This window comes from Astyanax mexicanus, chromosome 19 (genome assembly GCF_023375975.1).
Source record: "Astyanax mexicanus isolate ESR-SI-001 chromosome 19, AstMex3_surface, whole genome shotgun sequence".
In the NCBI taxonomy this organism is placed as follows: domain Eukaryota; kingdom Metazoa; phylum Chordata; class Actinopteri; order Characiformes; family Acestrorhamphidae; genus Astyanax; species Astyanax mexicanus.
Window position 1 is genome coordinate 24,401,800 of NC_064426.1, and position 22,130 is coordinate 24,423,929.

The window sequence follows — 22,130 nt, forward strand, 5'->3', positions numbered from 1 at the left end:
AAAAGCTTTTTAATGTTTAAATGACTCCATCCAAAGCCCATAAATTGCCCTTTGAAATCCTATTTTTAAAGGGCACTCATCTGTGAGTCGAATGAAGAATACCAGTGAAGCAGTTTAGTGTGTGTGTGTGTGTGTGTGTGTGTGAGTGTGTGTAAGTGTTTAGCTCTTTAAGGAGACCAGCGCTGTGGTTATAAGGGACTTTCACTGCTTTTTTGTAAGACTAAATTCTATGTTTCTGCAATTTCTAGGAAAAAGTAAAAGATAAAAAGGGCTTTTGGTGAGACTTTCTGTGAATGTCTTACAGTACCTGTCAAATGTTTTTTTTTTTTCTGCATGGTAGATTAATACTAAAGTCATCCAATCTTTGAAGAAAAACATTTGCAATTATTTAGTAGACAAAAAAAATGTTAAACAAAAACAGAATATGTTTAATATTTTACTTTTTTAAAGTAGTACCTCTTGCTTAGATAAAGGCAGCTTTGCAGTCAGATGTATGAGGTAGAGTCACCTAGAATGGCTTTCAGTTAACAGCTGTGTTTAACTAATCAAGAGTTATTTACTTGAATGTATTGTCTTTTTAATGTGTTTGAGAGCATCAGTTGTAAAGTTGTGAAGAGGTAGAGTTGGTATGCAGTGAATAGACCTATTTGAGTAATGTTTTAATCCATATTATAGCTAGGATTACTCAACTAATATTCACAAGAACAGTCGCAAAGACCATTATAAAAAATTGTGATGAAACTGGCTCTCATCAGGGCCGCCCTAGGAAAGGAAGAGCAAGAGTTACCTCTGTTGCACTGGATAAGCTTATCAGATTTACCAGCCTCAGAAAGTTAAATCACATCTGTACAACACATATGCACATACAGCTCTGGAAGAAAAAATAAGACCACTTAAATATGATTAAATACGATTAGTTTTTTCATATTTTTTGACTGTTTAGTTTTTTGACTGGAATGTAATCAAGAGGAAGATAGATGATCACAAGCCACCAAACCAAGCTGAACTGCTTGAATCTTTGCACCAGGAGTGGCATAAAGTTATCCAAAAGCAGTGTGTAAGACTGGTGGAGGGGACCATGCCAAGATGCATGAAAATTGTGATTAAAAACCAGGGTTATAATATATATTGTTTTCTGAACTCTTAAAACTTTATGAATATGAACTTGTTTTCTTTGCATTATTTGAGGTCTGAAATCTCTGGATCGTTTTCTCATTTTCTGCGAATAAATGCTCTAAATTATAATATTTTTATTTGGAATTTGGGAGAAATGTTGTCCGTAGTTATAAATAGCTAAGTGGTAGCTGAAGTGGTCTCTTAATTTTTTTCCAGGTTTTGAAATGTTAACATGGAAATATTGTAGTGTTCATCTGGAATTTGGATCTACTCTTGGAGTTTGTTCTCATGGGTGTTTTGATAGCTTGTGAGTTTTTTTTATATGAATTCTAAAATGAAATATAAATATCTGCATTTATGACCATGCATCACATTTCTCAGTGAGGACCCACTCATGTTTGATTTAGAAGTGAATCATCTGCAGTAAATGCCAAAAACTTCCCCAACATTTAAGTCTGACTAATCTTTTGGAAAGAGAGATGTGCCAAGTTCTTGGCTTTCAATCCAGAAACATTTAGGCTCGGAACAGGGAAAGCTCCAGGAACAGGATTGTCTCGATCGTGGTGTAAAGGCAGACATGTAGAGAAAAGAAAGGTAAAATAAAAGCTGGAGTATCCTCTCAAATGGCTTTTCATTCTTGCATTTTCAGGGCCTCTTGTTATACGTGCTAAAAGTGGTGTGATTCACAAATGAAAATGGCAACGTTGGTAAGCAACGCTAAATATAATGCACTTTGTTGAACTCCTGCCGTGAGAGCCAGCCGCCTTAAAATAAGAGTAATGCTGTACTGAATAGGCAATCATCCACATCAAATACAATCATACTGTATTCTTACAAAAATGCAAAAAAAAAAGACTTCTTGATTACATTTTTTATAGGTTGTCTGAATGTTCTCATGGTTTTATTTTAGATTTGAATATGTTCCTTGTTATAGAAACAAACCAGATTTTTTTAAATGAGGCTTGATGCAGTTGCAGACAGATTTACAGTATTTCCAGAAGCACAGTCTACAGAACACAAGGTCAATCATAAGGCATCAAAAGGTCAAGAAAAGTCCTTAATAGCCTATCGAAGGAACGTAAAAAAAACAAAATGATTGACAGGTTCAAAACACCAAGTGGCTTAGAGCTCAAGACAGTAGATTAAGACTTCAGGCAGTGTGTCTGACTACTCATCTGAATCTAGTCCTTGTTAGGGGTGGGCTAATACTGTAAGTGACTTGTTATGTTATTGAAAAACACCTTAAAAAGCCCCTAAAAGCCTTGCTATGGCATATATTAATACTATATCTTAAAACTAGGGCTGTCAACGTTAAATCGCTAATGCACGCTGTAAATTTGGAATCAGTAAGGCGTTACTATTTCGAATAAGTTCGAATTCAGAAATCTTCACAACCAAGCTGAGAAATTTACAATCCAATTCATCATGCATTCTTTATTCCAGCACCCTAGGTTGATTTTATTTTAAAAATTAGCTTCTGAAGAAAAACGAGTGTGAGTAATCGCAGTTAATCACAGAATTGTATTGTGATTAATCGGATTAAATTTTTAATCGATTGACACCATTAATTAAAACATTATATCCTTTATAGTTCAGACTATTCCACTCTGAGCTAACTCAGGTTTTTACCAAACTCTTAAGGTCGTTACGAGCTTAATTAGTAGAAGGTCATTTTCTCATGTAGTTCCTAAAGTAGTCAGGAATAGTATGATTTTTTTAGAAATTATAGAAATATCAGGAAACAGCAATATACTGTAAGTGTATGCATTCTGGAAATGTTTAGGTAGGAAAATATCAATCCTCTTTTTTCACCAATAATGTGTAGTGTAATTTTAAAGATATTTTATGTACAACATGACAGTTTCACTTTTTGTCTACCTTCTTATGTAAAACAGTTTTTTTTTTTACATTTAATATTTTTTTCTGAAATATATACACATCAGTCCTGTTTTATTGGTACTCTGACTCTTTAAATGAGCTTGAGTGTTCTCTCAGGAAAAATAAATATAATATAATAGAAAATAAAGTGCATCCAACAAGTACAAAAGCCTTGGATGTTAAAGGCACTTGTTGGATGCATTGTATTTTCTTTTTTTTGAGAGAGAGAGAACACACAGTATCAAATGGCTAAACTGTTAGAAGCCTAACTTTGGCATATATTACTAATCTGTTAAAGCATTATAGCCGTTATAGTGCAGCCTATTCCACTCTGAGCTAACCCAGGCTTTTTGCTCTGAAACATGGTGGTGGCAGCATCATGCTGTGATGCTTTTCTTCAGCAGGAACAGAGAAACTGGAAAGGGTTGATGGGAGGATGGATGGAGATACTAAATACAGGGAAAATACATCCTTGAAGAAAACCTGTTGGAGGCTGCAAAAGACTTGAGACTTCCAGCAAGACAATGACCTTAAACATACAGCCAGAGCTACAGTGGAAAAGTTCAAATGAGAGAATAGTCAAGTATTTTCAACTATAAAGTGTAATTTGAATGATATTTCATTAAAAAAATGACAGTTGATTAGCATGTTGAGGTCATTTTTTTCTTTTTTCTTTTTAAATACATCATATACATAGTATACTAAAAACACTTTGTTTATGGTTCGTTATTCATTAAAGCCCAAATTATACACCTCTAGTCGGTTTATATTTAAATTATGCATTACGTTTCTTTCAACACAACCTGTATTCACACATATGTGTCGGTCTATTCTGTGAAAGTCAATCACGGTTTAAACTTAAATTACTGAGCATCTGTTATTAGCTACATTCACCATGTGTTAGTTGGCAATAATTGGCAATATATATATTTAATTATGCAGATTCTAAGATCTTGGTTCATATGTACGTGTGTTATTTCAAGGCATGATTTAAGAGCTAATAATCATGTAATAAGTCAAACATACTTCAAGATGTGCTTTATTTTCTAATGTAGAGTTTCAGACATCACTAATTAGAGGATTCAAAGTTTGAACGAGTCGCAGTTTCACAGGAGGGATGTGATTCTTATTAGCTCTCAGGTAATAAACTCCAGAAGTCACTTAATGCTACTTATAAATTAGGAATCAGGTTCTGCCAATTATGGACTAATTTAGCAAATATAGTCGCTGCCACGTAACAGCTATCTAATTGATTATGCTTAATACAGTACACAGTGAATAATGCATTCACAGGTGACTAATGCAGGCTTTCCTGAACAGAGATTGAAATTTAAATAACACAGAAAGTGCTAATAAATATATATATATATTTCTTAAATAAATGTGTAATAATAATAATAATAAGAAGAAGAAGAAGAAGATGAAGAAGAAGACGAAAAATAGTTAAGATTCTAGTACTATGTTTTCAGTAACTTTATAATTTGTAAATCTAACAATAATCATAATTTATAAAACTTGTAAAACTAAAATCCAAGATTTCACATTTGGAAATGTAATCCCCTGTTTTGTTTAATGATAATTGAATTTATTAAAGGAAAAAAAATATTTGAAAAAGTATTTACCCCTAAACCCAATAATTTGGTTGTGCAACTTTTGTTTTACCAATAACAATTTTTACCAATAACTGGCATTGAGTCTCTGTGGAGGATTTTTTCTCCACTCTTCTTTACAGAAGAAGACACATTGGAGGATTTTCTAGCATGAATCACCTGTTTAAGATCATCCACAGCATCTCAATCAGACTTTGACTAAGCCACTCCAAAACCTTCACAATCCCCTGACCTAAACCCAAGGGCGTAGGAGCAAGTTTGATATTGGGGGGGACACATTTGCCAATATGAACCCAAGCCCACCCTATAGTTTCTTAGAACAACATTTGTGGAAATTACTTTTAATCACAAATAATAATTCTTTTTCTGTATTTTGTTTTTTATTAGTTAACAAGGTGATTTTACAACCTAAACATGTTATTCACATTACATTTACTGTTGTAAGAAACAATTATGCATATACATATACATATGACAAAAATGATCAGTTATCACCTAATATTTAAAATAATATAACAGATTTGGTTATTATTATTATTATTATTATTATTATTATTATAATCATGTATTGGCATGTCAATTCTGTTGTATATTTACATTTTCTCCACTCTTTAAAAAAATCCTATGCTTTTATTTTTCTATTAAGAGCTCTTCTAAAGATTGGTGTCCTTTTATGTAAAAGAATGTAACTTTACGTTTCATAAAGATTTTAATTATAAACGTCAGGACATGTGGCCTTACTGTGAACCCTGTTCTTACATATTCTACTTAATATTAACACTGTTCTACATATTCTAGAGCTTTCTCTGCTTTAAAGACATTTAATAAAGTAAGTGGTGGTATGATGTGTCTAATACACTGCTGGATATACATAATTAAACTCAGTAAACTCAGTAAATGACTTTTTATTAGCTGATCAGCTGGATCAGGTGGAAAACACAATTTTAGGGCAGTGATGATCAGGGTTAAGAAACTGCTTTAAACTACAAACATAAAGTACTGTACTAAATTCTGACTATCCACTACATCCGGCTTCTAGATAACTTGTTAACTAAATTAATTTTTGTTCATTATTGCTCACAGTAAATCCTGTAATCCTAAATTAATAAAGACAGTTTAAAAATGAAACAGTAATTAGCTGATCAGGTACAGGGCAAGTTGAACATTACGTATATAGTTTATTTTTTCTTTAACGTTGACTTCCAATCTATCTAATTCCAAAGTTAAGCTAACTCACTCACACAGCTGCAGTTTATTAATCACAGTGGGTTTAAACTGTGTGCTGATTTAGAGTCTTGTATTTTTAACCAGCTATCAGAAACATCATCACAGTTTATGTGGTTAGCCTATCGTTACCTTTCTATTAGAAAAATCCCCGTATATCCAGATCTTAATCAGCTGAAGCTGCTGCAGCCCAATCCCGCTGCTAAATCTCACAGCGAGGGGGCGGGGCTTCCCCCATTAGCACACCGCGGGCCGCAAAACCAGCAAGCTGATTGGTTGTTTGTGCTGAGAGGCGGGACTTAATACCTGAACCGGCTCCGTGATTGGTCCGGTCTGTCTCCTCATTAATTGTACAGCTGATCTGAGCGAAACGATATAATTTTTGGGGGGGACAAATCCACCTGTTTCCAATATTGGGTGGGACATGTCCCACCCATCCCCCCCGGTTCCTACGCCAATGCCTAAACCCAACTGAGATGGTGGTTTTGGTTTGAGCTGGAGCTTCACAGCGTGAAAGACGGAATTTTGGTTTATTTAACCCATTTTTTAGAGAATTTATTTGCAGAAAAAGAGAAATGGCTGAAATGAAAAAATAAAACAAAACAGCAGAGCTCTCAGACCTCAAATGATGCAGAGAAAACTAATTTATTTTCATAAAGTTTAAAGAGCTTAGAAATCAACATTTGGTGGAATAACCCTGGTTTTTAATCACAGTTTTCATGCATCTTGGCATGTTCTACTCCACCAGTCTTACACAGAGCTTTTGGATAACTTTACGCCTTTACTCCTGGTGCAAACATTTAGGTTTCAATTAGGTAAGATCAAAGAAACTCATCATTTTAAGTAGTCTCTTATTTTTTTCAGAGCTGTATATGTTTATTAACAAACTTAAAGTACTGTAGATAGGGAAATGGGGAGTGTAACTGTAATAACAAAAAACATATTTATGAGGGAGGCAGTTGCTCAGAGCTGGACTTGAACCAGCAACCTATGGCTTAATAGCACAGTGCTCAACCACTACTACACCACAGGGGAATACAAATGAGAATCGGAACTACACACTTAGAGCTGATAATAGAAAAAATGGTGAGAAAAAAAGAAAGGAGACATGATTTTTTCTTGATAAAATGACAAAACAATCTTCAATTCATGTCAGGAATATACAACTGCAGCAAAGAAGACCCTCACCCTCCTGCTTCATGTTGTCACACAGGTTCTATTTAAAGGGTTTGTTGATTCTACAGGTCACAGTAGGTACAGTAATCAGGCCTGGTTGTGGCTCATCAAATTGAACCCAGCTTTCCATAAAATGTAAATAATGAAAATGACTTTTTTCACATTGGAAAACATTCGTTTGAATTGTTTTTTCATCTTCATATATGAAATAACTATTTTTCTTCGTCTGATATTAAAGTTTGTTTCATAATCTGAAACATTTACCTACTACACCACAGGGGAACACAAGTGAGAATCTAAACTACACACTTAAGACTGTTCATTTACAAAATAACTCTGCATTTGTGCATGTGTTGTGTATAACTTTAAAGTCTTTAATATAAATTTTACAGTAAAAAAAATAATAATAGAAAAGTACCTTTTAAGTCCATTTATTTAGCAGAGTTTGGCACCAAATGTGTGTTGTGTATTCTGTAGCGTCTAAAACATGGTGCCTGCATTACGATCAGATTTTATTTTATTTTGCAGATAGTGCCGCATCCTCGGCGAGCTGACTGGGACGGACAGCCGCAAAGAGCTGTGTTTAGCCTGTAACTACAATCAGCTGGAGCCAAATCAATTACTCGCTCCCACAGATACCGAACAAACCTCACGCTGAGAAAATGAGTAGCGAAGAGACGGTTCATCCCTGCTATTCTTTTTATTCCACCTATTAATTAAAAAACACACACAAACACACACACACACACCCTCAGAACTGAACAAGCGCTGCCAGTGAACAGCCAACCAATGAATGAATGTCCAGGCGTTAAATATTTTCTAGAGAGGGGAGGGGGGGGGGGTGGCCGCGGACGCTGGGGGATGTTCATTATTAAAGAGATATGTCACAGTTCACTGAACCGAACACAGAAGTCGTCGTAGATTTTAGCCACTGATCTGATGCCGCTGGAGAATAGGACCGTTTGACTCTGATCAACTGGACTAATGAATTCCAGTATGTGTTGTTTTTTATTCTCAGTGGCAGTTCAGCACGGTGCCGAGACCCTCGCTGATTCATGACCTCAGCCGACCGCTAACAAGACATTTTTTAAAGCCCTGGAAACGAGCTGCCACTGAGATGCATTGGTGTGGTTTTGTAGTACAATTTTGTATTTGTCTTCAATACTAATGATACAAAAAAAAATAAAAGTACCGTAATTTTCGGACTATAAGGCGCAAACCGGCAGTGCACCTTATGTATAAATTCTACCAGTCAGGTATTAAGGACCAGTAAAAGTAAAGTAATAAGCAAGTAATAAGCAATATAAGTATAAACAGCACATACAATAAGAAAGGGTTATCATTTTTTTATTGTAAATAATGTATTAGAAATATGTTTATCTGTATATTTGTCTTTTGATTACAATTAGAGCTTAGATTCTCTGCCCGAACACGACCTGGCCCGAGGCCCGAGATTTCCCACCAAATTCCTTGGGCCGGGATGGTTCGGGCTCCATAAAATAGTCAGAGATGTAGGCATCTGTTTTTAAATTCTATTTTTATTTTCTATAAAGCTCTGGTGTAATAATCACAATGTTGCTAAGTAACCAATTATTATTGTTAACAAAAATGAACGAAATAACGACAACTGAAAGTGAAAAAACATTTGTGGTAACTGAATCTAATACCTCGTGGTCCGTGGCATTAGTTCTTGGTTAAAGCTCTCGCGCTAGCCGTAAAATACGACATAAAACACTGAGAAACTGCAGAATTATGTATGGGATTAGAATATGAGTATATAAAATAGAAACAGGGGATACAGTGTGTGAGAACCTTTACCTGTGAATAGCTCATACCAGAACACGCAAATCTCTCTTCTATTCTATTGGGAAATAATAATCTAGGCTGTTTTTAAGTTGTAAGTGCAACATTTCTAATGTTGCATCATATTGTAATCAAAAGATTGACATATATATATATATATATATATATATATAATATGGACAATATATTTATAATCCATAATTTACAATAACAAAAAATATTATCATTTGTTATTGTATGTGCTGTTTATACTTATATTGGTATTCTGGGCTGTGGGGATGTGCTGTGCAGTGAAATCTGTGTTTCTGAGCTATCAGCTTGTCTCTTTTCCCCTGACTGGGTCCAACCAGACCTAATTATTTCAAACTTTGCTGAAAATTCCTTTAAGTTTTGTGAAGACTTTGATTGCCAGTGAAGGACAGGCTCATTGGCAAAAAAATCCAGACAGAAAAAGATGAATTTAAAGTCATTATTTCGTTTGATTTGTTTGTCTTTTTAAAGAACAGACATCCGCTCATTGCTGTCAGTTCATCCTCCAGTTGTTAACCAGCTCTAAAAAGGTATTTTTCTTTTTTTGCACTTCTGTAATTCTGTAATCATCCCATCACATCACTGCCAAGAAAGAATCCCAAGGTCAAACTTAGTGTTCACTATGAAAATCTAATCTTCCCTTCAAATGTTACTTCAAAGCCTGTTCTTTCAGCTACCTGAAGTTTCACTCAGAGCCAATCCTCATCAAATGCTGATAGAAATTGTAATGCAGAAAGTGAGGGGTAGAAACCATCCTTAAATTCCCACTTTGCACATGAAACTCATGTGCAGAGAAATATCTGAAGGACATGCTGGACAAAAAAACTCTGAAAGTAACCTCTATATTGCGTGTCTGTACCAAACGAGTTTGAATTTGCTCCTTTCCTTACAAAAGGGAAATCGCAAGAGCAACAAAATACACAGATGCATAACGATTAAATTAACCTGGGTGAGAATGTTGTCTTAAAAGTGCTTATTGGTCAGAGCTGTGTAAAAGGTAAATACAGGAAGAAGGTTGTGTGTTTAAGTGTGTTTACTAAGTTGGAGCAGGTTTAGTCCTTGCATTAGTTTATAGCTGCAGTAAGGGTCTTGATAATAAATCATATTAAACTACACCTGAACAGCCATTTATCTCAAACACAAGGAGTATACGTGATAGTCGGGTCAGATCCAGTTGCTCTGGACTTCATTAGGGTCCGGAGTAAGACCACCTCCTCTCAAAAGTCCTGGTGCATTGTTTTGGCCGCGCAGAATGCGATTGTATTCAAAAATGCCCAAATCATCTGTGCCAAAAAAACAACAGACTACAAGTGCACGTGTAGAAATGTCTAAATGTAAATGTTGTAATTGTTGCATGAAGCCAATAGCACCTTCATGAGCTTACAAGCTTTTTTTTTTTTTTTTACAATAAATTAATATGTTTCCTGAAACTTTTGTTCAAAAAATATACGAGGTTGACTTTAAAAATAGCTAGGTCAGCAGGTTAGGTCAGCAATGTTAGGTCAGCAGTAATGTATAATTTACTCTCTAAAATGAATGTAATTGTGTGTGTGTGTGAAATTGTGCAAATGCTTTCTGCACCATGACTCTCTCATAATTGCATATCAGAACGATTGGATGCATCTAAATAATATGCACATATAGAAATAGGTTGCTTGATTCTAACACTGTCAAAATTATATATTTTCTCTTTCACACACAATTACTGTTCATTGCTGTGTTATTAGCTGTGTTATAATGGACCTCTGCAGTAATCATGTTTGGAGCAAACATTCAATCAATGCACTTTGGCGTTCTTTGTCAGCATCAAGCAAAAACCTTGTATCTACAAAAAGACAACTTTAAAGAGAAAGATAACACTTCAGGTGGAGTGGTTCAGATTTCCCATCTTTTCCCATTTTTGTATTCTATGCAAAATAAGAATGTTAATCATTATGACAGGAGTTGAAAAATGTATGTATGACATTCCTTTCTCTCTCTCTCTATCTCTCTCTCCACTTATGCACTTGTTACACCATCCCTTTCCCATTCTTTTCTCCATCTGTCTGTTTCTAAATATTTGGCTATCTGAGACTATAGTGTGTCCTCTCCATCTGCACCAACACAGCGACAGCTAAATTAAGCAGTATGTGGTCTCTGAGTGTGTGTGTGTGAGTGTGTGTAAAAGCAATAAAAAGAGAGAGAGAGAGAAAAGAGAAAGGGATAAAGGCATGTACATGCTTTTTTCTGTAAAAGAAATGATCATTTGGAGACACAGAATCAATGAAAGAGAAAGGAGTAAGTACGAGAGTGTATGTGAAGCAAAGTGGCTAGTAAATCACACACACACACACACACACACACACACACACACACACATACATACACACACATACTAAAACACACACACACACACACACACACATACATACACACACATACTAACACACACACACACACACACAAGTTGTGTTGTGAGGGCAGTAAAGCAGTGCATTAGACCATGAGGAGCATTTTAGTTTGTAGATAATGAAAATAGAGAGATAGAGAGAGAGAACATGGAGAGAGAAAGAAAAAGAGGGGAGAGAGGGAGAAAGTGAAAGAGAAAAAGAGAGAGGGGAAGAGAGAAAGAGAGGGAAAGGAAGGAAATAAGAAATGTGAAGATAAAACAGAAAAAAATACAGAGGAACAGAGGAATGAAAGCAAGACACCAAGGAATGAAGAGTGTTTGCAGTGAATTAAATAGAAATGAAAAGAAAACAGGAGGGAATGCAAGTAAACAAGTTAAAGAATTCTGGAAGAAAACAGAGAGTGAAATAAAGCAATAAACAAGAATATGAAGCAAGAAACAGGAAGAGCAGGAGAAGTAAAAAAAACAAGAAAAGTAAAAGAGTAGTAAGGAGAGAAAAACTGAAAAGGGTAATAGATAAAGAGTAATGAGAGAAAGAAATTGGTAAGACAGAGAGTGACAGGCAGAAGAAGACAAAGAGTGAAAGAGAATAAAGTAAGGAAAAAAATGGAAAGAGAACATATAGTGAAAAATAAAATAAAATAAAAGAGAATGGAGAAACAAGAGAGATGGAGAGAGAAAAGAACGAGAAACAGACAAAAGAAAACAGAAGAAAAATAGAGAGGGGAAAAATACAATTAATAGAGAAAAAGACCAAAAGGTAACAAAAGAGAATGAAAAAAGATAACCAGCAAAAATTGACAGACATGAAAAGAATGTATGAAACAGTGGAAGAGAAACGGGAAAAGCAATTGAAAGAAAGCAAGAGAAAGAGAGAACACCAGGAAAATAAAAGAAAAAAAAGAATAAATGAAAGAGAGAGAGACAGTGAGGAGGAGCAGGAAAGAGGACAAAATGGGAAAAGGAGAAAAAGAAGAAAAAAGAAAGAATGGGAAAAGAAAAGTGGAAAAAAAGAAAAGAGAAAAAGAAAGGAAAGGTGAGAAATAAAAACAGCAGGAAAATAAAGAAAGTGTAGTAGAGAGAAATACAAATATAAAAAATAGAGAAAGTGTGCCACTGAAACGAACAGGAAAGAAAAGAAAGAATGAATGAATGAGAGACAATCAGGGAGAAAGGGTAGAAAAGAGAACAGGAGGAACAACTATGTGGAAACAAAGTGGAAACGAAAGAAAGAGAAAGAGTGAAATGTAAAAAAGAGAGAAGGAAAAAGAGATAAAGAAAAAAAGAACAGAGAACAGAAAGGAAAAAGAGAACAAGATGGAAAGGAACAACAGCAGGGAACAAACAAAGAAAGTGTGGTAGAGAGATATAGATAAATAAGAAAGACGAGGGAGGAAAAGGGGTAAAGAATATGAGAGAGAACAGAGAAAGAGAGAAAGAGTGAGAAAAGTGAACAGAAGGAAAAAAATAGAGAGAGAGAGACAGAGAGTCATAAAAGGAGTGCTGTGTGTGTGTGTGTGTGTGTACACGGAGAACAGCAGAAGCGACAGAGCAGTACAACGAGTGCACGGGATGGAGTGACCTGCAGAGAGGAGAGCAACAGACCGAGAGAGCTGTAGAGAGAGAGAGCTGTTGGGAGAGAGAGAGCTGTAAAGAGAGAGAGAGAGAGAGAGAGAGAGCGAGAGCACAGCACGGCACGACGACAGAACACCAGAGCGAGGAGCCGAACACACGAGCGCGAGTGTGCACGGGAGTGCGCGAGTGGGCAACGCGCTGCTGCCACACACTCGCTCTGCTCCAGATGGCGAGAAACGCGTGCGGGGCCACACACATCTACAGAGGACGAGAGAAAGAGGAGGAGAGCGAGAGCGGCAGAAAACAGGGGGAGGAGCTTGTTTGATTGCCAGGACAAGGGGCGGGGCTTGGCGACAAGTTGGTGGATTTTGTTTTTTCCTGCATCTCTCGTGTTTTTTTTTTATCAGAGGAAGAAGAAGAAGACCACCACTGACACCAGAGGAATAAACAAGGCAAGAGAGAGCGAGTGAGCGAGAGAGAGCGATAGAGAGAGAAAGAAAGAGAGAGAGAGAGAGAGAGATAGAGATGCTGAAATCAGAGCGTGTCAGAACAGATTTCACATCAGCAGCGGTCAGCTCTCCTGCAGGCAAGAGCTCTGTGTGAGAGAGAGGGAGAGAGACTGAGCGAAAGAGAAAAAGAAGGAGAGAGATAAAGAGAGAGAGAGAGAGTGCAAGCGTGAAGTGCAGCCTTCACACCAGGCAGCTGCTCTTACTCACCCACAGGAGAGAGCAGGCGAGGAAAGAGAGAGAAAGAGATAGAGAGGGGGGAAAGAAAGCGATAAAAACAGAGACAGGATGAAAACAACATAGAGGAAGGAGCGAGGACAGGCGCGAGAGCTGTTAAATGAGAGAAAGCTCATTAGGTAGAAAAAGAAGAGAGCAAGGAATAAGGGGATACTGTTCAAGGAGAGACAGGAAGATAAATTGACAAGAGAAGGAAGAAGTGTCAAATAAATCAGTAAGAGAGAGAGAGTATGCAAACGGAAGTGTTGAGATGACGTGTTGAAAAGAACAAGAAGAAAGAAGGAGAGAGAGAAAAAGAGAGATGAAAAAAAGTAAAAGAGAAAAGGTAAAGAGTTGATCGCACTGGATGTAAAAGATCAAGTCCACAAGCCTCGAAAAGAGAGACAGATAGAGGGACACTAAACGGAGATTACAGATCCATGGCTGTTGACTGGACCAGTTAAAAAAGCAGCCGGCACCAGGATTGGCCAGTGAGCTGCAGACGTGCACCACTGGAGCGAGAACTTCACGGACGAGCCAGAGAACGCCAGCGAAAGAACAGTCCGGATCAACTGTCCCCACACATGAGCCGGTCAGACATTGTGGTCTGGCACTGAACCATTCGATCCCTCCCTTTTAAACCTTGGATTTTTCCTGCAACCTTTCGCTTCACCTGTTTCCTTTTCTGCCGTTCATTTGCTCCGTCGCCTCTCCCTCTCCCAGAATCCCCCCATTTGCTCCTTAATATCTCTCGTTCATCTTTCCATACTGCTGTGTGAGTGTGGTGTGTGTGTGGTGTGTGTGTGCATGTGCTAGTGCCAGTGTTTGACGAGGCAGAAGCTGAAGGTTGGTCAGAAAGAGCCTGCAAGCATCCGTTTTCTATTCCTAGCCCAGTCCACTCAGGGCATGCTGACCTGATGGACTGAGAAAGAAAGATGGAGAAAGGCAGAGAGGAAGAGAGGAGACAGGGAGAGTGATAGAGTGATAGAGATGTAGCTTAGAGGTTTTTGGTGTTCTTGCCAGAATGTTTGAGAACAGTGGGAAAGAGGCATGGGCTGCATGAACTGGCCTTTTGCATGAGCTGCACAAGACAGGACCCTAGACATGCTCTACTTTTCAGTCTTTGCTGGTTTGAACCTGCGCTGAATGGGTAATGTGCTGTTATCAGAAGTAATACACTTTGAATGCCCTTGTGAGTGATTAACGCTGTGTCAGATCGAAGCAAATAGGAATGACTTATCAGCTGTAAGTTTTATTACCAGCATGTTCAGAGCTGCTACTGTAGATTACTTTCGGTAAAGACCTTTTTGGTCACCTTGGATGTTGAGGAAAGATAAGTGTTGTAGACACAGTGCATGGGCAAGTACCACGAGAAAGTAGTGTTATTTTAGCGCTAATTCCTGGCCTAATTTTTGGTCGCCTCAGCGCTTGGTCCCTTGAGAATTGCCCTGCTGGAGCCCCATGAGTGCCCCGGCCGCAGAGGCCTGGCTGGGAGATGAAGCCGTCGTGCCCTCTGCTACTCTAGCGGCCCTGTGGGCCCTCATGGCTCAGGAAGGCCCCTGTCCCCCCGGCCCAATCCCCTCCTCCTCTTCCTCTCCCCCTCTGGGGTCCCGCCATCGCCGTCGCCTGGCTCGCCCTGGGACGCCACGGGCCAGTGCCGCTCCGTCCCATCGACTCTCTCCTTTGGCCCTCCTGGCCCGGACTCGTCTGCACGGCCTGCGTCAGGCCTGCGCCCCGGCTGCTTCGGTGGGCCGCCGTGCCTTCTGGACGCTTGCCCTTTGCACCTCAGTGGGCTTGCTTTTGTCCTGGTCATCCAATCGTCTGCTGCACTGGTTGGCCTTCCCCACACACACAAGGGTGCACACAGAATGGGCGAGAGAACTACCGTTTCCAACCGTCACCATCTGCAACAACAACCCGGTGCGCCTTTACCACCTCACCAAAAGCGACCTGTACTTTGCTGGCCACTGGCTGGGCCTCCTCCTGGCCAACCGCACCGCTCGGCCACTGGTCCTGGACCTGCTGCACGAGGAGAGGCGAGGTTGGTTCAGAAAGCTCTCTGACTTTCGCCTCTTCTTGCCGCCGAGGCGCTTCGAAGGAACCAGCCTGGAATTCATGGACCGACTGGGACACCAACTGGATGATATGCTGCTGGGCTGCAAGTACAGAGGAGAGCCGTGTGGAGCTCACAACTTCTCCACCGTGAGTGCGCCTCTTTCTATTTCCCTATCGCTATATATATCTCGCTCTATCTTTCTTCCCTTTGCCTTCATCTTTGTCTTTATTTCTTTGAGGCTGAAGTCTTGTCAAGGTACCTGTTGAGGTAGCAGCAGGTAATTCAGGGATGTTTGGGTTTCTGTGCTTTGCTGTTCTCTGTGGACTTGCTGGTGCTGGCACAGATTTGCTTATGTCTGCCTTATTTACATTTTTGTGTCTGTTAAAATAACTATTTCAAAAAATGAAGAACTCTTACACAAGGTTCCTCTTACTCCAAATATGTTCAAAAGTTTGTTGTTTGAGATTTACACTGAAGCTACACACAGTGTAGTGAGTGTAGGTAACAAGTAGCTCATAGAAGCTTATAGAACACCATACAGTGGTCACACTATTTACCAAATGTTTGTTGTAGAACACTTGAGGTTTGCCAAAAAAAACTGAATGACCCGAGCAATCTGTGTTGTGCACAACAAAACCAAATGTCTTGATATTTACCCACCTGTCGATTCACATTGGATTAATATATCCTAACTATTGCTGTCTTTGTTTCAGACCTTTATTAAACATTTTTATGAAAACTCGCAATTAATTTGAAACAAGGGATGCAGACACAGTTGCTGGTCTCTAGTGGGCTGTATAAAATGCAATACTACCAGGCACAGCAGTTCGAAGTTAAATGTTTTTTTTTTTTTTCAAGCTTGATTACTCACTCTGTCATGGAGTTGATGATAGACCAGAGTCCCTGTGTCAGCTCAGTCTTTTCACAGCCCTGTGGCTACAGGGAGCCCTTCTGCCTGTTAATTGCTTTAAGATAACTCTTTTATAACATTTTATGCATCCACTTTGTGTCTTACAATCCAGTAAAGTGCCACCAGGAAACCAGGGAATGCCAATATTCGGTACATCCCCAACAAAAAATGACACATTTAGACAAATCAAAGACTAAAACTCTAAAATCTCAGAAACTCTGGTAATAATTGCATAACTTCTTCTCCCTAAATAAAATGAATCCTGTCCAAACAGTACTTTAGACTAGAGTGTTTCTTCCAAAAATCTTGGCTATTGGGCTTCATTTGGGGTAATAGGAAAAGTGTAAATTTGCTTTATTTTGCCAAGCTTACAATTTAAGACTCTGCTTTTTTAACTTAGTCCTCCTACATACACTCTTAACTCGCATTCTCTATTGCTGAACTCTCTCAGTGAGTTCAATCCTTCTGTGAAGTCTTTAGTCTCATGTTTTCCCCCAGGCCTCGTGTTTGCTGTGCTTTCTTTACTGGGCTGTCTTTGTGATGTCTAAAACATATAATTAATTCAGAATTGTAGCAGCATTTGTTTGGCCTCAATTTCTGCTTAGTGCCTTACTTGTTTTTAGGGTGGTATCCACCACTGGGGTGGGTCAAGCCTTCAAGACTCTGATATACACACTGGTATATATCCAGTACTTTTTTGTGGTTTGATATTTACTGGTTTTGCTAAGATATGGAGATGTATTGATCACTTACAGTAATTAGAATGGCTGAAAGGTGTGATTGGCATAGCTGGACTAAAGTACTAAAACAACTGATTGAGGTAAACTGGAACATGTAAAGGTATCTTTTTATAGTTTGGTCATCGTCAACATCTTGCAGGGCTTCATTTGAGTTACACTAAAAGTTACAGGATAAGTGAAGACTGAGGAACCAGTTGAATATTGTTAGGTGGTGTTGCTTAGAGCTCACAATAAAGGTATTGAACCTGGCATCACAGTGGGTGGTGGTCAACATGTTCAGGGTGAATGCCATGTAAACACAAAACGGAAAAGAACTGAACAAATCCAGGACTGACAGTACAAACAGATTAAAAAAAAGTCAGAGAAATCCTTTTACAGATTTGAATTGGTGTAGTCCTCATTCTGATCTCACCATCAAATCCAGTCTTGAAGTTTAACCAAGCATCCAGGCTTTTGAATGTATTCATGCTTTGCTTTGTGTATTTCCCAGCCATTTAAATCTGATACATACATAAAATAACAAGAAAACATGAGGTAAAATGTGTCATGAACAATATGTAATTTCTGCTAAAATTGTTGTGTATCATAATTTGTCCTTGTTTTTTATTTTTTTACATAGTTTGAAACTGGTCACTAGTCACTTGGAATACATTTTTAAGTTTTACTCTGATTCCTATTGAAAGTTAGGAAGGTTTTTTCCATTGTCGGTAAATTTGAGATTGTCTCAAATGAGAATCCTTCATATATATTTCGAGGCAGATGTTGTTATGTACAGCATATTGCTTGGAAAACTCATCTAATTCAAATGAAACACAATTCCATTTATTAAATTGGGTTAGCACTGATTTGCCAGACTTTTAAAGTAGCTTTACTTTTTTCTGGTTTCCCCAATGTATTCAGAAAGTGGAATTCACACTCAGGAAAGGACATTCTTACATACATGCATTTTGGGGCTTTTAAAAGAAACAGAACCATCACATAAAGTGAAAAAAGCATGTGGACTGTGACAGTAATATTTATAACCTGGCTGAGCTTGAGCTGTTTTACAAAAAAGAATGGGCAAAAATCTCAGTCTCTAGATGCGCAAGGCTGATTTGCACCTGTAATTGCAGGAAAAGGTGTCTCTACTAAGTATTGTTATGGGGGGTGAATACTTTTGCACGTCACATTTTTCAGATTTTTATTTGATGAAAATGTTGAAAATCATGTATAATTTGCGTTCTACCTCACAATTTTGTGCTACTATGTGTTTGTCTATCATGTAAAACTTTTAAGTTTGTGGTTGTAAGGTGAAAAAAGTGAAAACATTTCATGGGGCATTAATACTTTTGCAAGACACTGTATGTACAGATTTGTTTGAATATGTTTAAGTTATGTTTAAGAGTTAATAACCCTTTTAGACCTTGCATTCATTACAATGGACATCATGTATTCTCTTTATTTTTAAATGTTTTGTTGCACAGAACACTATAAGTAGGAGCTGTTGTCCATCAGAATAGACCATGAACCAATGAACAAGTTTATAAACCAGTATATAAAACAGTAGCTTGGCCCTGCAAAATTTGTAACAGCACATTTTAGTATCATTTTATTTCTATATGTTTTTCCCATTTTTCTCCCCAATTTACACAGCCAATTACCCAGCCCACTCATTAGGACTCTACCTATCACTAGTGAGAGTAACACCAGGAGAGTGAAGACCAGCACATGCCTTCTCCAATACATGTGAAGTCAGACTTTGCCTCTTTTCCAACTGTTCTTGGAGTCACAGTGCACTCAGAGGAAAGCGCAACGACTCGGTTCCGATACTTCAGCTCACAGACGCCTGTTGTGCTGATCGACATCACCCTTAGAAATAATGTGAGGAGAGAGTTCCATCTACCCACCCAGAGAGAGCAAGACCGATTGTGCTCTCTCGGGTCTCTGCCAGCCGATGACAAGCTACATGAACAGGATTCGAACAGGCGATCTCCTGACTGTAGTGGCAGCGCATATTAATGTTTTATTTTTTAGTGTTTAGGGATGGATTCTAAAATAAAAATATTAATACGACATATAAAATATTACACAATTTGATTGATTTGCTGTATAGATTTTAAAGTAAAATATTAGAGTTTTCTTGCAGCATTCTTACATTTTTGCCATCATTCTATTCATAATTCAGGTCTGAAAGGGTTAAGCAAAAACTAGTATTTTGGTGGGTTTTAAGGAAGTTTGGGGTGTTTGGGTATCATTAATGCTCAGAAGTTGGAGTTAAGCATCATATCACACAGTTTATAGCAAATCTTCACTAGGAAAGAAAACGAGTTTAGAGATTTTAGATCAGATGGCTGTTTTTTATTTTTTTTAGATCAGATAATGAAAGTGCAAATGAAGAGAAAACAATTCAGTGAAGGAAATAAGGGAGATATATTGAATCCTGGATTTAGCAAATGGGATAGGGATTAAGTGGCGCGCTGAAATACGCTACCAAGCATTGCTTTTTTTTGTACTTTGACTCAGAAATGGTAATTTGCTATGATACGTTAAGTCTCGGGGCGGGGAAAGAGAGCTTTATATGAGGATTTAGCGATTTGCATATGGTTGGTTAGGTTGGCATATGGCATCAAGCATATGCTGCGTATAGGAGTGTGAATGCAGACAGGTACTGGAGCTGAATTTCACATGTTACACGGTCACATGTGACAAACCATGCAAAATACCATGATTAGCAGATACTACTTAAAGAATCATATTCACAACACGATTTACAATAAACAAAAGTCACATTTGTGTTTAACGAAACATTTAGAGGCTTAAGGAAATGTTTCTTTAAGGAACCAAGAAATGGCTCTTGCATCTTATTGCTCAGATAATCATGTGTACTGTATGTAGAACCATGGAACATTAAAAAAAAAATCACTTTGAATCTGAATACTAGAAAAAGGTTCTTTAAATTCAAAAAGAAGAAGTAAGAAAACTCACAGTTTGTTCACAAAACAATTCTTAGTTTCTAGTTTGTTGTTGTTTTGTGTTTGATCTTTTTATCATATTTATGGGCACTATATTTGCCCAGTCTCTTTCTTATTATTGAAACACTGATCTTTACTGAGGCAAGTGTGGCCCACAGTTCTTTAGATGTTGTTCTGGGTTCTTTTGTGACCTCCTAGATGAGTTGTCCATGCCCTTTTGGAGTAATTTCAGTAGGCCAGTTACTCCATTTGTGAATAATAGCTCTCACTTTGGTTTGCTTAAGTCCCAACGCCTTTTTTTCAAATGAATAGATGGTCAATGACTTTGTTTTCTCATCTGTTTTTGAATTTCTTCAGATCAGGGCATAGTGTGTTGCTTTTATCATGCTTTATGTTGCCAGACAGGTTCAATTTAAGTTATCTTTTAATTCCCTTTCCTGTAATAAATGAAATTATTTTTGTATTTGTCCGATATTTACATCTTTTTGTTAGTCGTAAAAAAATAAAAAATGCAAAAAAAAAAAAACAAAAAAAAAAAAACAAAACAAAAGAAATCTGTTTAAAGGGGGAAATTGTAAATAAAAAAGAAAAACAGAAATTAGCAGTGAAACAGAGTAAAAGGCTGAAAATATCATAATAATGCTTATATTAACAAAAACAATGCTTTATTGATGTTGATGCCAATGTCAAATGTCAGTGTTGATTGTAGTATATATATTGTTATTAATTAATTACCTAATTCTGTCCAAATAACAAATTCTGTCCAAAACTAACGAAGAACCAATTTAATTTCTGAGTAAAATTGTAATATTGATTAAGCTAACATTTAGTGTTTTATGAACTTTTTCACAATCATTTAACATTAAATGCTTTAGCATTTTTGCAACATTTAAAGTACAACTGCCAGTATTTTAAACACATTTCCACTTTGAATGCTGGTGATGTAAGAGATGTGTAAAAATGCAGATGAGTAAAAATGCAGATGGGTAAAAATGCAGATGAGTAAAAATGCAGATGGGTAAAAATGCAGATGAGAAAAAAGGGAGATGAGTAAAAAGGCAGAGGAGTAAACAAGCAGATGAGTAAAAAGACAGATAAGTAAACAGACAGATGAGTAAACAGATGGATGAGTAAACAGACGGATGAGTAAACAGACGGATGAGTAAAAAGACAGATGAGCAAAAAGGCAGATGAGTAAACAGACAGATGAGTAAACAGACAGATGAGTAAAAAGGCAGATGAGTAAAAAGACAGATGAGTAAACAGGCAGAAGAGTAAAAAGACAGATGAGTAAAAAGCCAGATGAGTAAAAAGGCAGATGAGTAAACAGACAGATGAGTAAACAGACAGATGAGTAAAAAGGCAGATGAGTAAAAAGCCAGATGAGTAAACAGGCAGAAGAGTAAAAAGACAGATATGTAAAAAGCCAGATGAGTAAAAAGGCAGATGAGTAAAAAGGCAGATGAGTAAAAAGACAGATGAGTAAAAAGGCAGATGAGTAAAAAGCCAGATGAGTAAAAAGACAGATGAGTAAAAAGACAGATGAGTAAAAAGGCAGATGAGTAAAAAGACAGATGAGTAAAAAGCCAGATGAGTAAAAAGGCAGATGAGTAAAAAGCCAGATGAGTAAAAAGGCAGATGAGTAAAAAGGCAGATGAGTAAAAAGACAGATGAGTAAAAAGACAGATGAGAGAAAAGGCAGATGAGTAAAAAGGCAGATAAGTAAAAAGACAGATGAGTAAAAAGACATAAGTAAAAAGAGAGATGAGAGAAAAGGCAGATAAGCAAAAAGGCAGATAAGTTATAAGACATTTGAGTAAAAAAACATTTGAGTAAAAAGTCAGATAAGTAAAAAGTCAATGAGAAAAAACTGAGGGTTGCCAAAAAGTTTCAGCTCCTCCACCCTCCTGAATCTCTCTCTCTCTTTCTCTCTCTCTCTCTCTCTCTCTC

At 37.5% G+C, this 22,130-nt stretch overlaps 2 protein-coding genes across 3 annotated transcripts in view; both read left to right on the top strand.

Annotated features, from left to right (window-relative positions):
• LOC125784395 (histone-lysine N-methyltransferase, H3 lysine-79 specific-like) overlaps positions 1–13,602 on the top strand; it is a 74,665-nt gene extending 61,063 nt beyond the window's left edge. The window contains exons 2-4 of the mRNA XM_049467868.1: positions 11,877–12,007; positions 13,209–13,267; positions 13,410–13,602. Of these exons, the coding sequence (XP_049323825.1) occupies positions 11,877–12,007; positions 13,209–13,267; positions 13,410–13,599 (380 nt within the window). The 3' untranslated portion in view covers positions 13,600–13,602. The remainder of the gene's footprint in view (positions 1–11,876; positions 12,008–13,208; positions 13,268–13,409) is intronic.
• LOC103044531 (acid-sensing ion channel 2) overlaps positions 13,602–22,130 on the top strand; it is a 317,128-nt gene continuing 308,599 nt past the window's right edge. The window contains exon 1 of one of the 2 annotated variants that reach the window (XM_049468103.1): positions 13,602–15,725. In XM_049468103.1, the coding sequence (XP_049324060.1) occupies positions 14,985–15,725 (741 nt within the window). In that variant the 5' untranslated portion in view covers positions 13,602–14,984. The remainder of the gene's footprint in view (positions 15,726–22,130) is intronic. The other variant, XM_049468102.1, reaches the window with a different exon arrangement.